Below are 17,015 nucleotides of genomic sequence, written 5' to 3'. Positions count from 1 at the left end.
CCGGTGTTCTCTTTTGCTTTTCTCTTACTTTCCTTACATCACTGAGTTTGAGGCCACCCTGAGACTATATAGTGAATTCCAGGTCAGTCTGGAGTAGAACAAGACTCTACCTCGAAAAATAAAACAAACAACAAAAAGTGTATGAGTTAGTCACATGGCTCATTTAAGAAATTTAATCAATCACAGTAAGACATTCAGGCTATAAAAACATCTACACAGTGGTTTAAAAAGTGGTATTCAACCCCCAAAAGCGACTCACACACAACACTGTCCTGAAAGGCACCACACAGTCCAATCTGTGCGAATAATCTTTGTCCAGGAAGATGAGGCATCTCACCAACCCTTAGCCCCGTGTGGAGCCCCTAAAAACGTCATTAACAATTACAGCAACCAGAAGTTGCAGAAATAAATAAAATTTACATATGTATATATATATATGTATATATATATATATATATACATGTGATAACAGTTTCAACAACTACACAAAGTGCAAACAACAGAGTGCTTCAAGCTGCACTGAGCTACATGCTTAGGAAAACCAGTCATAGCATCCTAGAGCGCGGAGCATGTTTTCCCATTGTGAACAGTGGGGATTCAAGGGATGCTGCCCCTGGTCCTTGGGACATTCAACTTTTGTGTCAATTCTATAGACTTCTTCCTTCCCAAGTACCATGAAAAACCTGTGACTATCAGAATTTTGATTTTTCATGTGTGTGTGGTGTTGAGGCCAGAGGTGGAAGTCAGGTGTTCCCCTTACTGTTTACTGAGGCAGGGTCTCTCCCTTGAGCCCAGAGCTCACTGATTTGGCTAGTTAGCCAGCTTGCCCTGGGGATCCCATCTTCTCTTGAATGCTGGGATTAAAGGTGGAAGCCACGCCCACCTGGCATTTATGTGGCTGCGAAAGAACCAAATTCTATATCCACTGAATCATCTCCCTAGCACCTGTAGGAATTCTTACAGTGCTAAAACTCTATACATGTTATTTTTCTTGAAAGTCTGTTTTGGGAGGCTGGAGAGAGGGCTTAGTGGTTAAGGCGCTTGTCTATGAAGCCTGACTCATGTTCAACTCTCCAGTCCCATGTAAGCCAGGTTGACAAAGTGACACAAGTGTGCAGGTCCCACATGTACACAAGGGGGTGCGTGTGTCTGGAGTTTGACTGCAGCGGCTAAAGGCCCTGGCACACCAATTCTCTCTCTCACATAAAATTAAAAAAAAAAAATTATGCCTGACCCCCACCTAACTGTGGTAGAGGATGACCCTGAACTTTGTTTTTTTTTTTTTTTTTTTTTTTTGCTGTTGTTGTTGTGTTGTTTGTTTTTCGAGGTAGGGCCTCACTCTAGAGCTCAGGCTGAACTGGAATTCACTATGCAGTCTCAGGGTGGCCTCAAACTCATGGTGATCCTCCTACCTCTGCCTCCCGAGTGCTGGGATTAAAGGCGTGCACCATCATACCTACCTGTGACCCTGAACTTCTGACCCTACTACCTTTACCTTAAGAGTTCAGGATCATAGATGTGTACACCCACACTGGTTTTAAGTTTTTCTCACTTTTTTTTTTCCAAGACAAGGTCACATGTTACAGGTCAGGTTTGCTTTAAACTCATGGCAATCCACTTGCCTCAGCTTCCCTAGTGCTCAATACTGGGATGACAGGTTTGTGCCTCCACGCCCTGCTTGGCCACACACATTTCTGCTGAATCTGTGTTGGACCACTGCTCTTTCAAGGAGATTAATAACTCTGTGGTGTTGGTATAGAAGTGCAAACACCAACAGGGCAAAAGTCAAGCAGGTGAGGGGGCTGAGGGTGTAGCTCAGTGGTAGAGTACTTGGACAGCACCCAAAGGGCCCTGAGTTCTACCCACACACTGAAGAAAAAAGGAGGAGGAGGAGGAAATGGCTATTCCAAATGTTTGTAGTCATGGCTATGAAGTCCTGATCAACTTGTTCCTGTTCTTTTTTTTTTTTTTTTTGAGGTCTCATTTTAGCCCAGGCTGACTTGGAAACACTCTATAGTTTCAGGCTGGCCTGAAAACGTTTGTTTTTTTGTGGTTTTTTGGAGACAGAGTCTCACTCTAGCCTAGCTAGCCTGGAACTCGGTTCTCTGTTGTCCAGGTCTCAAACTCATGGTAATCCTCCTGCCTCCACCTACTGAGTGCTGAGATTATAGGCGTGAGCCGCCCCCCACAAGCTAACCAGACCTTTTCTTTCCTCGGCATGCCCCCCTTCCCATTACTCATCAACACAGACTCCTCCAGTCCGTGATCCCAACCTGACACACAGGATAGAAAGCAGTGCAAAGAACAGGAATGTCGAATTAACCCATACACAACCCTGAACGATGCAAGGAGAGCAGAGGACACAAGATGCGGGAAGGTTGAGAGCTTCACCAGGGCTGTAGGATGTTCTCAGCAAGCAGAGGCTGCGTGTCCTGAGCAAGGTAACTGGGTCTCAGGCACTTTATAAATATTAAGGGGGACGGGTGAGTCAGGCAGCTCCTTGGAAAACTAGCAAAGCTTTTGGCTGATGAGCGCGCTGGGCTGGGTCGTGGCAGCTGCTGGCCCCCGGCCCAACCACACACCACCACCCCTCACAGGCTACTTTCTGGCTTACGTAGGGCACAAGCCTGGCTTCAAAGACCTGATTTGGGGTGGCAAGGCCAAGGCTAACTGGTTAAGGGGCAAGGCAGAGGTAAACACATGTAGTCCTGAGTTTGGGGGTCTGTGGAGGGCAACGGCCGGTAGCACTTGCTGTCACATGTTCTCCCTGCTTTTTCATCCTTCAAGCGGCGGTAGAGAGGGGCAGAGTCACCTACAGGACCCGAGATGCCGTCTCACTCTGGGCTTCTCTCTTCTTCCTCTTAGAACGGACAGACAGAAGTCCCAGCTGGAACCCATTCCATGGGCACAGCAGGCAGCCCGTCCTGCCTCCCAGAGGAATAAATATATAAAACAGAGTCCGGGAGGACAGACGGCTGCGCTCAGTCACCGCGGCACCTTTGGTCTTTTCTTGCTCTGAGCAAAACGGTCGGCCACCGACGTGTCAGGATCGGTCTTGGGCAGGGAAGTGCACAGCCACGGGGCTGGGGACAAAGCTCTGGGCAGCGGCTCACGCCACGTCGTCCTCCAGGCTGACCATTTGTCTCTGTCAGCAAAACAGCGAACACAGGAAAGAATCAGCTCAACAGGCAACACACAAGGCCACACCCACCACCTTCTCGCTTTCCCGCCCCTCGGTGCTCACCCGCTTCCCTGCATGTCCACCAGAGGGCAGCACCCCAAGCCAGAACAGTTCTTTGGCTCAGGAACCCTCGTGGTTTCCACCTCACTGGAGCAAAAGCCAAAGTTCCCCCTCCCCCAGCCAGATTCTCTTGCTTGCATCCTGTCACCTTTCTGCCTTCTCTGGTCCAAGCTTCACAAACATCAAACATGGGGGCGGATCCTGTCTCAAGGTCTCTCACTGGATTCTAGGCATAAGGACCCATTACTGCTGAACCACGCCCCCAGTTGTAGGCAGGCCCCACCACTAAGTCAAATCCCTAGCCCTTGGCTTTTTCTTTACCCTGATTTATATCCATTTGCTAGTCTGATGCACCCTTCTCCCACCCATGCCCCCACAGGGAAGGCCTGATGCCTGGCAGTGCAAGTGCCCCCCTGGGCCTTACCGAGGGGTAGGTATAGCCGTCCTGGTGACGGCAAATGTGGACCTCGTCCTCCGTGGTCTTCTGGTACACGGGGTTGTCAAAGTTAATGCTGTTGATGTTCTTCAGCCTCCAGTTCTTCCAGACCAAGAAGGCCCCAAAGCAGAGGAGAACAATGAGCACTGCAGGAGGAGGGTGGCTTGGTCACAGGGTGGAACCCAGGAAGTGCATCACACCCGGCTCCTCCTGGCCTTCTGACTTGATAACGCTTTTGTTCTGATTCTGAAGTGCTATTTCCTCACTATAAAGGTGCACGCCTTTAATCCCAACACTTGGGTGGCAGAGGTAGGAAGATCCTGTGAGTTCAAGGCCTGGCACTATAGAGTGAGCACTAAGTCAGCCAGGACTACAGTGAGACCCTACCCAGGACAAACAGAAATAACAAAAACTAAGCAAATCCCAAAGGTCCGGAGGGAGGGCAGAGAGAGAGGGCGCAGTGGCTGGGTGGTGGTCCTCTGTGGTATCAGCACCAGCACTAGATGAAGCAGAAGGATAAGGAGCTCCAGCTGAGCCCCAAGACCTTGACCTAACTTCAAATGAGTGACAGCCTCAATGTGACTGTCTTACCACACAAGACTGTTGCAACGTTATGAGAGAACCTATCTTGAACTTTCAGGAACCTATCTCAACCTCATGAGAACTTGTCTTAACCTCTCAAGACTGTCTCAACCACAACCTTGTCTCACCTCATGAGACTATCTCATCCTGTCAGGACCATCTGGAGCTCCATAAGACCCTGCCTCACTCACAACACTGTCTCAAGATGGAGGCTTTGCCTCAATCTCATAAGAGCCTGTTATCTCATGAGATTCTATCTCAACCTTGTTAGGTGATACACACCTATCAAGAAGGAAAAAGGAAAAACTTATCCCCCTCCCCCTTTGGTGACTCAATTGTAGGGTCTTATTCTAGTCCAGGCTCACCTGGAATTCACTATGTAGACTCATGGTGGCCTCAAACTCACAGCAATCCTCCTACCTCTGTCTCCCGAGTGCTGGGATTAAAGGTGTGTGCCACCATGCCTGGCTCACAACTCCTATTTTTAAAAAAATTTGGGGGGGCTGGAGAAATGGCTTAGTGGTTAAATGCTTGCCTGTGAAGCCTAAGGACCCTGGTTCAAGGCTTGATTGGTTTTTCAAGGTAGGGTTTCACTCTAGCCCAGGCTGACCTGGAATTCAGTATGTTGTCACAGGGTGGCCATGAACTCACAGCGATCTTCCCAACTCTGCCTCCTAAGTGCTGAGATTAAAGCTTTTTTATTTTATTGTTTTAATTTTTTATATATTTGCGTGTTTGTATGTGTATGGACATGCCAGTGTCTCTTGCTGCTGCAAACAAATGCCTGTCTGGCTTTATGCGGGTGGCTGGGGAAATGAACCCTGGGCTGGCAGGACACATATATATATTTGTTTGTGTGGTTTTTCGAGGTAGGTTATTGTCCAGGCTGACCTGGAATTAGTCTCAGGCTGGCCTAGAACTCATAGTGCTGGGATTAAAGGTGTGTGTCATCATGCCCAGTTTGTTTGTTTATTTTTTAAGCAGGGTCTCACTGGAGCCTAGGCTAACCTAGAACTCACTCTGTAGTACAGGCTGGTCTTGAACTCAAGGCCATCCTCTTACCTCAGCCTCCAGATTGCTGGGATTAAAGGTGTATACTAGCACACCCAGGGTCTCTTGTAGCCTAGACTGACCTTGAACTTCTGATCCTTATGTCTGCCCACTCCCAGTTTATCTGTGGTTGGAAGCGAAACCCAGGGCTTCAAATGTGCTAAGCAGGCACCTACTCACTGAGCTACATTCCCAGGCCTTTTTCACTTTTCTGCAGTTTGAGTGGAATGGAGTCAAGTTCTTTGTTTGTGCATTTGTAACAAGCATTGGAATGGCTCTGACATCTTTGCATGCTGAACAAGGTAGCCCTGACACTTAATGCTCCTTCCCAGAACATCTTATGCAGGCTCATCTTATGCAGGAGCCACAAGGGCTTGGGTAGCCCAGTTTTGACAAGATTCTGGTCAGGCAGTATCCAGTAGGGGATATAGCTCAGGGTCCTGTAGAAAGAACCTTAGCAGGTATCACACTGCCACTCCAAGGGACAGGAGGGGCCCACCTTCTAGTTTACCAACCCATGGTTGGAGGGCATGTGCTTAGCATGTTTGAAGCTCTGTGTTCCATTCCCAACAATGGAAAAAAGAAGGAAAGTGAAGGTGTGGTTTGAATGCAAAATGTCCACCAGAGACCAGAGACCACTGTGTTTGCATATGTAACCTGTAGTTGGTGATGGCATTTGGGAAGGATGTGGGACCTTTAGGACCTGGAGCCTTGCTGGAGGATGGCTGTTGAGGTGTTTCAGTCAGATCCTGCTTGCTGATCTGTCTTTACCTCCTCCCTGTTATATGAGAATGTGATGATGGTTTCCTGCTCTGTCATGCTTTTCCACATGATACACTCACTCATTCTTCCCTAATAATCCCATCCATCCTTCCATCCCTCCTTCCTTAATAATCCCCATCCATCCTTCCTTAATAATCTCCATCTATCCATCCTTCCTTTATAATCCACATCCTTCCTTCCTTCAACTGCTTCTGCAAAGAATTTTGTTCCAGCAACGACAATGCAACTGATACAGATGCTGACAAAAGCTGCAGCCTGTGACACTGCTCCTTGCATGAGACCCATCTGCCAGGGGATGCCCATGTTGGCACCCTGAATCCCTCCAGTCTCTTCATATGTTTTTTTTTCCCCCAAATTTTTTGAGGTAGAGTCTTGCTCTAGCCCAGGCTGACCTGGAATTCACTATGCACTCTCAGGGTGGCCTCAAACTAATGACAATCCTCCTACCTCTGCCTCCCGAGTACTGGGATTAAGTGCACACCACCATGCCCGGCCCTCCAGTCTCTTTGAGGCCACTTCTGGTGCACCATTCTGGTTTCTTGTCCTATGTCAAACACCTCAGGTGCCTGACTTTTTCCCTTATTCACTCCAAGGGCAATATGTTTGTTTTCTCCCTTGTTTCATCCCTAGCCTTTTGGGCCATTGGCATTCATTACTATTTGTTGAACGAATGGAGTTCAAAGTGAGGTAGTCATGATTTGCATGCAGGGATATCCAATTCTTAGATGTGAAGGCGAACTGGCTCAGTGGTCTGAGCACGAGGTCACAGGAGACTGAATTCCATACAGGTTGTGGCCCACTCAAAGCTTACCAATGGGGAGGACGATGGACAAGGCGCCCACGCTGTGTGGCTGCTCCTCATGCCCTCTACTGGCGGCGTTTCCCTGGACTGCAGGAGAGAATGGACAGAGTGAGGCCCAGATCCCAAAGAGAGAACACAGAAAGCAGAGCACGTAGATGACATTTAGGCAAGGATAATGCCTGGTAGGTCTCACTGCCCTGTCCAAGTTTGAGGGAACTTGGAGACTCCCTTTCTCAAGTCTGAGGCTATCATCCTTTGGGATGGTTCTAGAATCCTCACACATACCAAAATCCACAGATTTCTAAATTCCTGGCATAAAATGAATTATTTGCAGGCCTGTGTGATGGTCCATGCCTTTTATCTCAGCACACAGAAGGCTGAGTTAAGAGGCTCACCAGGAGTTCAAGAGAGCCTGACTGAAAAGGGGGGGGGGGCGGGCTGGAGAGACGGCTTAGCGGATAAGGTGCTTGTCTGTGAAGCCGAAAGACCTATGTTCAACTCTCCAGGTCCCACATATGCCAGACAGACAAGATGGCACAAGCACACAATGTTACACATGTGCACAAGGTGGCATATCTGTCTGGAGTTCAACTGCAGTGGCTGGAGGCCATGGCATGCACATGCGTTCTCTCTCTCTCTCTCTCTCTCTCTCTCTCTCACACACACACACACACACACACACACACACATAAAGGAAGAAAGAATATAAATAAAAAAGAAAAGAGAAGAAAAAAGGGAGGGTCTGGGGAGATGGCACAATGGTTAAAAGTGCTTGTTTGCAAAGCCTGCCAGTCCAGGTTTGATTCCCCACTGCCCTCATAAAGCCAGGCACACAAAGGGGCACATGTGTCTGGAGTTTGTAGCAGCAAGAGGTCTTACTGTGCACCTATTTTCTTTCTCTAATAATGAATATACATATATTATACATAAACTGTATGTTTATATATGTGGGTACATATGTGGGGGTGATTGTGAATACACATATGTGGAGAGCCCAGAGGTCAATGTCAAATGACCTCGATTGCTCTGCACCTGATTCTTTTTTTTTTTTTTGTGAACTGTTCTCAGTTTATTGTCAGGGAAAATGGATTTATAAGCATTTGAGGGTGGGAAAGGGTTCCTAAGAGGACTGGTGGATTTAAAGATTGCTAGTCGATGGGAATATTCGTTCCAGCACGTAGGCAATGTGCATCTGATTCTTTGAGACAGGGTCTCAGGCTGAACCTGGAGTTCACCAGTTTGGTTAGATTAGCTAGCCAGTGAGCCCAGGGCTGGGACTCCAAGTGTACATCCCACACCTGGCCTTCACATGGGTGCTGGGAATGGGCTATCTAGGTCCTCACTTGTACACAGCAAGTTCATGAAGCACTGAGTCGTCTCCCTGCCCTGGTTTTATTCTTTCAAATATTTTCTTTTCTTTTCTTTTTTTTTTTTTTTTGAGCTAGGGTCTCACTCTAGCTTCCAGGATGGCCCATGAACACCAGATTCCATGGATGCTAAAATGCCTTCGGTAAAACGGCGTGTTTGCACAGAACCTGCGCATAGCTGCCCTTGATCTAGTCCTCTACTGGTTGCTAGGCAACCAGACCTCAACCCACACACACCAGGCAAGCTCTCACTGACCACACCCAACCTCCTCCTGTACTGAAATCATTTTGCCACACATGGGAATGCAATAGAAACAGTTCTACAGCATTCTGTAAGAGCTAGTGGCCAAAAAAGACCTGCTTTATTACTTATTTATTCATTTATTTTGAGAGAGAGAGACAGACAGAATAGGTGTGCCAGGCCCTCTAGCCACTGCCAATGAACTCCAGACACATGTGCCACTTTGTGCATCTGGCTTCATGTGGGTACTGGGGAACCGAACTGGGTCATTAGGTTTTGCAGGCAAGCTTCTTAACCACTGAGCAATCTCTAACTCCCCAGCCCCTTCTTGAACATTTTTTATCTGTATATTATTGAAGATGTATAAGTGTGCACACAGAAGAAAAACCATAATCCAATATAATTTAAAATCATAACTGATGAAAAAACCTCATGATGAACAAAATTATCAATTTTTGTTTTTTGAGGTAGGGTCTCATTCTAGTCCAAGATGACTCCAGAATTCACTGTTAGGTTTCAGGATCTCAGTGTAGTCCAGGCTGGCTTTGGACTAATGGAATCTTGCCTCAGCCCTCCTCAGGATTTAAGAGTCATCATTCCCTGCTTAAGTTAAAAGAAAAACAGAGCATGGTGATGCATGTGTAACCCCAGCACTCAGTAGGCAGAGGTAGGAGGATTGTTGTAAGTTTGAAGCAGCCTGGAAGTACAGAGTGAGTTCCAGGTCAGCAGCCTGGGCTAGTTTGACCCTCCCTCAAAAAAAAAAAAAAAAAAAAAAAAGTAGTAAACAGTGTGGCAACAAAGGCCTGTAACCCCCAACACTCAGGGTAGAAGCAGGAGGATGAGGAGTTCAAGGCCATCATCTACTACATAGTGAGTTTGAGGCTAGCTTGGGCTATGAGAGACCCTGATTCAAAAAAGTAAAACTAAAAAATCAAAGCCAGGAGTGATGGCTCGCACCTGCAACCCCAGGTCTGGAAGGCTGAGGCCAGCCTGGGCTGCACAGTGAGATGCTGTCTCAAGAAACACAACAAAATTTGCATAAAGTGTTACTGATTCCTGAGTCTGGGGACAGGCCCCTTGTTCACGCATATGTGAGGTGGGGGGAGCCTCACCTGCACTGGTGGGCGGGTACCTGAAAACAAGGCAGCCTTGAGACGCCTTAGTTGCTTGAGAAGGCTCAGGGACCCATCTGATACTCATGACAATGAACTTGGGGCCAAGGTGAGTTCAGCCTTTACCTTGGCGGGACATCGTCACCGACTCCATTGTGCCGAGCCCAGGGATGTCAAGAGCCCCAGAAGTGCTGTCTGTGGGCCTCCTGGCTGTAGTGCTGACCACAGGCCTGGTGGTAGACGGCTCCCGGGTGGTCAGGACAGAAGTGACCTCTGAGGAAATAAACAAACATTTCCTGAGTTTCATGCCCAGGCAGCACACACGCCTCTGTGCTCTCATGGTAGGTAGGCATGGTCTCCGTGACGTGGGACAAACAAGGCTGGGGAGATGGCCAGTGGAAAGCACTTGCTATGTAGCTTGAGCACTGGAGAGAAAGTATGGGTGCATCAGGGCCTCTTGCCACTGCAAGGAAACTCCAGACAAACAACACTTTGTATATCTGGCTTTATGTGGGTACTAGGGAATTAAACCCAGGCCTTCAGGCTTTGCAAGCAAGTGCCTTAACCTCTGAATCATCTTTCCAGCCCCATACCCTGGGATTTCTTAGTTTCAAGAACCATAAACCACATAAACATCAACACCTTGTAAGTTAGCCAGTTCCAAGTCTCTGATTGGCAATAGGAAATGGTCTCAGCCCCAGTTGAGACTTTCTCACATGATAAAGAGGTCTAATTTGTCACTCCACACCAGATCAGAAGGCAGCTCACGCCCCCCACCCTAAAGTTTGGGAATGGAACTAGGCTGCAAGGACTGATCTAAACACACTCATCATTGAGAATGGTAAAGAGCCCCACCATCTATTCAATGAACAGGTGAACCCAGACAAGCTAGCAGCAAGCTCTGACCCCACCTGGGAGGCAGCTCCTCATGTCCTTGCTCAGAAGCATGCCATCTGGACAGACACAAGTGAACTTGGGGGAGTGGGGATTGATCTGTGGAGCCGGCAGACACAGGTACTGGCAGCCACCATTGGGGAGGGCTGCTTTCTCACACCAATTCACCCCTGGAGGAAAAGAGAGAAGTCCATGTAATGGAGTGATCACCAGATATTTGGAACATTCCAGAAAATTCTAAAAAGTTCCATGGCAATTGAGAGAGCTATATTGTCTTGGGGCTGGGGGGTGGGTTACTGCCAAACCATTCTTACCTTTTGGCTGTGTGATATTGTGGAATAGGACAATATCCTCTGGCGACAAGAGGTTTTCAGCCACCAAATTAACATCTGAGCCTGTGAGGCGATTGGCACTGAAAATGGCTTCATTCATGATGTCTGTCCAAAACACCTTATCCTATGTGCATTAAGGAAGATGAAGACTCCCATTAGTCACTGGAATAGGACACAGACCACTTTACAAAATCTCTAGAATTCTCTGGGCATGGGGTAATGATATGGTGATAAGTCTTTTGTGGTGGTCTGATTCAGGTGTCCCCCATAAACTTAGGTCTTCTGAATGCTAGTCTCCTCAGCTGATGGCAATTGGAAATTAAAGCCTCCTGGAGGCAGTGTATTGTTAGGGCAGGCTTATGGTGTTACAGCCCGTTTTCCCATGCCAGTGTTTGGCACTCTCCTGTTGCTATTGTCCATCTTATGCTGGCCAGGGAGTGATGCTTCTGCTCATGCCATTGTTTTCCTCTGCCCTGAGCTTTCCCTGGAGTTTGTAACCCAAAATAACACCCACCCCCTTTTTTTTTTGGTTTTTCGAGGCAGGGTCTTCTCTCTGGTCCTTGCTGACCAGGAATTAAGTATGTAGTCTCTGGGTGGCTTCGAACTCATGGAGACCTCTGCCTCCCAAGTGCTGGGATTAAAGGCGTGTTACCACGCCCAGTAACCAACCCCCCAATCTGCTTTTGTTAGGTGATTTCTGCCAGCAAAATGAACCTGACCACAACATCTTTCTTTTGTTAATTTACGGCTGAAATAAAATGTAAAATAAACCAGGCATAGTGGTGCATGCCTTTAATCCCAGCACCTTTAAACCTTTAATCCCAGCACTCAGGAGGCAGAGGTGGGAGGATCGCTGTGAGTTCAAGGCCGCCCTGAGATGACATACTGAATACCAGGTCAGCCTGGGCTAGAATGAGACCCTACCTCTTCATTACCAGAGAAGTTTCTCTAACTCTGTAGAGCACCGTAGCAACTTTTTGAATAAAAATAAACCTACAGTTAAAAAAAAAAAAGTAAAATAAGAAGGGGGCTGGAGAGATGGCTTAGTTAGTGGTTAAGGCACTTACCTGCAAAGCCAAAGGACCCAGGTTCAATTCCCCAGTACCCATGTAAGCCAGATGCACAAGGGGCGCACGCATCTGGAGTTTATTTGCAATGGCTAGAGGCCCTCTGCTTGCAAATGAATAAATATAAATAAATTTTAAAAATATAAAATAGGGAGCTAGGGAGATGGCTCAATAGGTAAAGTATTTGCTGGGTAAACACCATTCCTAGCACCCACATAAAAAGCTGGCATGAAAATGTTAATAAAAATTTAAAGATTAAAAAACAAAAAAAGCTGGCATGAGCCAGGCGTGGTGGTGCACGCCTTTAATCCCACATTTGGGAGGCAGAAGTAGGATTGCTGTGAATTCGAAGCCACGCTGAAACTCCACAGTGAATTCCAGGTCAGCCTGGGCTAGAGTGAGACTCTACCTTGGAAAGAAAAAAAAAAAAAAAACCTCTTAGAAATAACTCCAATCTTAACTCTCCCTAGGACCCTACACAAAAGCAGCTTCCTTCAGTCTTTTTTTTTTTTTTTAATGTTTTTTATTTATATGCAGAGAGAGAATGGGTGCAACAGGGCCTCTAGCCACTGCAAACAAATTCCAGTTGCATGTGCCACTTTGTGCAACTGGCTTTACCTGGTTATTGGGAACTGAACATGGGCCAATAGGCTTAGCAAGCGAGTGCCCTTTTCCTGCTGAGCCACCTCCCCAGCCGGAGTCAGTCCCGGCATGAATGAGTTAGAGATGAGCCTGACCAAATGCTCTCAGGCCTCACCTCGAAGATGGCCAAGGAGAAGGGGTGGGCTAGCCGCTTCGCATCCTCCAAGATGGTCTTCCGATTGCCCCCGTTGACATCGATGCTGGAGATGGAGTGGAGTTTGGAGTCAACCCAGTAGAGGCGGCTGCTGGAAAGATCTAGAATGTACAGGGGGATAAGGAGCAGTCATGTACAGATTCCAGAGGTGAGAGTGAGAGGATCTGACTAGCCAGAACATTCTAGAAAAATTCCAGGGCAAGTGAGGGTAGAAAAGTCTAGTTCTGGGAGTACCAAGTAGCCACAGAGAGAAGAAACTTTTTAGTAACCTAAAAGCGTTAAGGGCCCTGCCCTACCCCAGAGGCTCCTTTTGCTGGGGAGCAGGGAGCATTGTAGGTTATAAAACCTCAAGCCTTAGTGGTTAAGCGCTTGCCTGTGAAGCCTAAGGTCCCCGGTTCGAGGCTCGGTTCCCCAGGTCCCACGTTAGCCAGATGCACAAGGGGGCGCACGCATCTGGAGTTCGTTTGCAGTGGCTGGAAGCCCTGGCGTGCCCATTCTCTCTCTCTCCCTCTATCTGTCTTTCTCTCTGTGTCTGTCGCTCTCAAATAAATAAATTAAAAATTTAAAAAAAAAAACAAAACAAAAAACCTCAAGCCTAAGCTTGTTTGGGAGCATATGGACATCTAGCCGCAGGACAACCATCCCATGCACATACCCAGTGTGATGCCATTGGGCCATTGGATATCTTCTGTCACTAGGGAGTATATGTCCACACCATTGAGGCCCCCTTTCTTGATCTTGGCGGGGGTCCCCCAATCTGTCCAGTACATGAAGCTGGTGGGACAAGAAGTGAAGAGAGATGAGAACACTCGTGGAGGAGGCTCCTGCCAGCTGCACAGACAAATGTTCACCTAAAATAGCGAGGCCGATTCGAAACCAGCCCATAAATTCATGCTTTTTGCTCCCACAGTAGAGCTGGGAGGTGTTTAGAACCTGGGAGAGAGGCTGTGGACATAGTTCAGCAGCAGGGCAAACACTTGCCGCTCAAAACTGGTAAACCAGAAGTGCGTCAGAGGGTACTTGAGGAAATGGGCCTGCTTATGTATGCTTCTGGCGGGAAGGTGAGCATCACAAATTGACACTTTTATTTTTCCTTCCTTCCTTCCTTCCTTCCTTCCTTCCTTCCTTCCTTCCTTCCTTCCTTCCTTCCTTCCTTCCTTCCTTCCTCCCTCCCTCCCTCCCTCCCTCTTTCTTTCTCTCTCTCTCTCTCTCTCTCTCTCTCTCTCTTTCTTTCTTTCTTTCTTTTTGAGGTAGGGTGTCACTCTAACTCCAGCTAGCCTGGAACTCATGGCAACCCTCCTACCTCTGCCTCCTGAGTGCTGGTATTAAAGGTGTGCACCACCTCATCTGGCCCTGATACTTTTCTTTTCAAAACCTTTTATTTGGGCTGGAGAGATGGCTAAATGGGAAAGGCACTTGCCTGTGAAGCCTAAGGACCCTGGTTCAATTCTCCAGGTCCCACATAAGCCAGATGCACAGGTGGTACATGTATCTGAAGTTCGTTTGCAGTGGCTAGAGGCCCTGGTGCACCCATTCTCTCTCTCTCTTTGTCTCAAAAATAAACAAAATTTAAAACATTTTATTTATTTATGTGTGTGTGTGAGAGAGAGAGGGCACACCAGAGGCTCCAGATGCTGCAAATGGACTCCAGACGCATGTGCCACCTTGTGCCTATGGCTTACATGGGTCCTGGGGAATCAAACCAGTGTCTTTTTGCTTTGCAGGCAAACACCTTAACCACTAAGCCATCTCACCAGCCCCCTTTTTTTTTTTTTTTTTTTTTTTTTTGGTATTTTGAGATAGGGTCTTGCCCAGGCTTGGAATTCATTAATATAGTCTCAGGGTAGACTTGAACTCAAGGCGATCCTCCTACCTTTGCCTCCCAAGTGCTGGGATTAAAGGTGTGCAGTACCACACCCTGATGATATATATATTTTTAAGCTCAGGCTGGCTTTTAACTCATATAGTTGAGGCATGTAGTTGAGAAGTTGCTTGAACTCCTGCCTTGACCTCCCCAGTGCTGAGGATACAGGTATGCACCACACCCAGTTTATACAGTACTGGGTATTGAACCCAGCTTGTCTTGAATGTTAGACAGGAAAGCAGGCACTCTACCACTGAGCTAGAAAGCCAGCCAACAAACTGTACACTCTACCTGTGTACATATGTCTTGACCTAGTATTCCAACTTCTAGAAATTTATCCTTTAGATATATTATGATCTGTCAGTAAAATGCAGAGCAAAGGGGAAACAAAAAATGTGCCGCTGTTCCGGCTGTTGAGAACAAGCCGGGCGTGGTGGCGCACGCCTTTCATCCCAGCGCTTGGGAGGCAGAGGTAGGAGGATCACTGTGAGTTCGAGGCCACTCTGAGACTACATAGTGACTTCTAGGTCAGCCTGGGCCAGATCCATAGATTTATTTCCAGTATCTTCAATTGGTTATAATCAAGCATAGTCCACAATTATTACATGGAAAATTCCAGAAATAAGCAACTAAGTGCATGTGTGTGTGTGCGTGCACACGCACGTGTCCATGGCACACAGGAGGATAGCTTTTGGGTCAGTCCCATGTCTTTCTTCCCCTCACTGGAGGCAGAGTCTCACTCTGGATTCTTCGCTGCTGCTGTTTGTTGCGCTCGCCACAGGCTTCTGGGAATTCTGTCTGGGCCTCTCAGGTTGCGCTGTCTGTGCTGGGCCAAGTGTGACAGCACAACTGTAATCCCCGAACTCAGGAGGCTAAGGCAAGATTCCAAGAATGTGAGGTGTGGTGGTTTGATTCAGGTGTCCCCCATAAACTTAGGTGTTCTGAATGCTAGGTTCCCAGCTGATGGATATTTGGGAATTAATGCCTCCTGGAGGGAGTGTATTGTTGGGGGCGGGCTTATGGGCTTTATAGCCAGTTTCCCCATGCCAGTGTTTGGCACACCCTTCTGTTGCTGTGGTCCATCTTATGTTTGCCAGGGGGTGATGTCCACCCTCTGCTCATGCCATCGTTTTCCCCTGCCATTGTGAAGCTTCCCCTCAAGCCTGTAAGCCAAAATAAACCTCTTTTTCCCAGAAGCTGCTCTTGGTTGGGTGATTTCTACCAGCAATGCGAACTGGACTGCAACATGAGGCAAACCTGGACTAAATAGGGTAAGCCAGGCCTGCCAGAGCTACACATCAAAGCCCTGTCACAAACAAAAACTCTTAAACTTTCAACCTTATGAACAAAGGGACAAAATCTGCTATGCCCCAGTGGGAACGTCAATTATCTTTTTTTTTTTTTTTTTTTTTTAAATTTTTTAAGTGTTTTTGAGGTAGGGTCTCATTCTAGCCCAGGCTGAACTGGAATTCACCGTGTAGTCTCAGGGTGGCCGCAAAATCAAGGTGATCTTCTCTCCATTGGGAGTGCTGGGATTAAAGGTGTGCACCAACACACCCGGCTAAGTTTCCAAACAAAATATTTACTTGCGTATGTATTTTTTTGAGAAAGAGAGAGAAGAGGGAAGAATAGGTATGTCAGAGCCTCCTGCCACTGCAAATGAACTCCAGACACATGTGCCACTTTGTGCATCTCTGGCTTTATGTGGGCACTGGGGAATCTAACCCAGGTCATCAGGCTTGGCAAGCAAGTGCGATAACAACTGAGCAATCTCTGCAACCCTGAATTGTCTTTTTGTCCGTCATATCTACAGTATATGTGCTACCCATCAAACAGCTACGTGGTAGCCAGCTCAGTTATCATCAATGGTGGGGTGTCTTGTGTTAGACAAATATCCTCTCCCAGAGGTACATTTCTTGTACAATATGCCATGGGAAATTATGACAACTATTCTATTTTTTGCTACTAGCTATTATTATTTGTTAATCTCTCCCTATGCCCAGTGTGTAATTTGAACTTCCCCACAGGTATATATGTATGGGGGAAACAAAGAAACGAACAAACATACGGCTAGACCAGGTCTGCAGTAGCTCATGCCTATAATTTTAACACCCAGGACACAGAGGCAGCAGGATCTCATCACGTCTGAGACTTGCCCGGTCTTCACAGTGAGTTCCTGGCAAGCCAGAACTATACAGCAAGCCTCTGTCTCAAAACAACATCCCAATAACAAAATGATGGCAACAAAATGTGGTGGTGTAGACACCGGTAACTTGCTATAATAACCCCAGCCAATGCCAATGCAAACAAATTAAATAAATATATATGTTAGGGGCTGGAGAGATAGCCCAGTGGTTAAGGTGCTTACATGTAAAGCTCAACAACCTAGGTTCAATTTCCTAGTATCCAGATGCACAAGATGGCGCACGCATCTGGAGTTCGATTGTG

The 17,015-nt window shown here is 47.3% G+C and overlaps 1 protein-coding gene across 1 annotated transcript in view; it reads right to left on the bottom strand.

The window, feature by feature from the left end:
• Positions 1-1,490: 1,490 nt before the first annotated feature.
• The window catches only part of Ldlr (low density lipoprotein receptor), a 44,050-nt gene continuing 28,525 nt past the window's right edge, over positions 1,491-17,015 (bottom strand). Inside the window, exons 11-18 of the mRNA XM_045143295.1 lie at positions 13,359-13,477; positions 12,665-12,804; positions 10,823-10,964; positions 10,526-10,678; positions 9,741-9,887; positions 6,904-6,981; positions 3,666-3,823; positions 1,491-3,145 (exon numbers count right to left, since the gene is read on the bottom strand). Of these exons, the coding sequence (XP_044999230.1) occupies positions 3,110-3,145; positions 3,666-3,823; positions 6,904-6,981; positions 9,741-9,887; positions 10,526-10,678; positions 10,823-10,964; positions 12,665-12,804; positions 13,359-13,477 (973 nt within the window). The 3' untranslated portion in view covers positions 1,491-3,109. The remainder of the gene's footprint in view (positions 3,146-3,665; positions 3,824-6,903; positions 6,982-9,740; positions 9,888-10,525; positions 10,679-10,822; positions 10,965-12,664; positions 12,805-13,358; positions 13,478-17,015) is intronic.

The sequence above is a fragment of the Jaculus jaculus genome, chromosome 2 (genome assembly GCF_020740685.1).
Source record: "Jaculus jaculus isolate mJacJac1 chromosome 2, mJacJac1.mat.Y.cur, whole genome shotgun sequence".
Classification (NCBI taxonomy): domain Eukaryota; kingdom Metazoa; phylum Chordata; class Mammalia; order Rodentia; family Dipodidae; genus Jaculus; species Jaculus jaculus.
The sequence above is the reverse complement of the archived record's forward strand: the minus strand, read 5'-3'. Positions and strand labels throughout refer to the sequence as shown.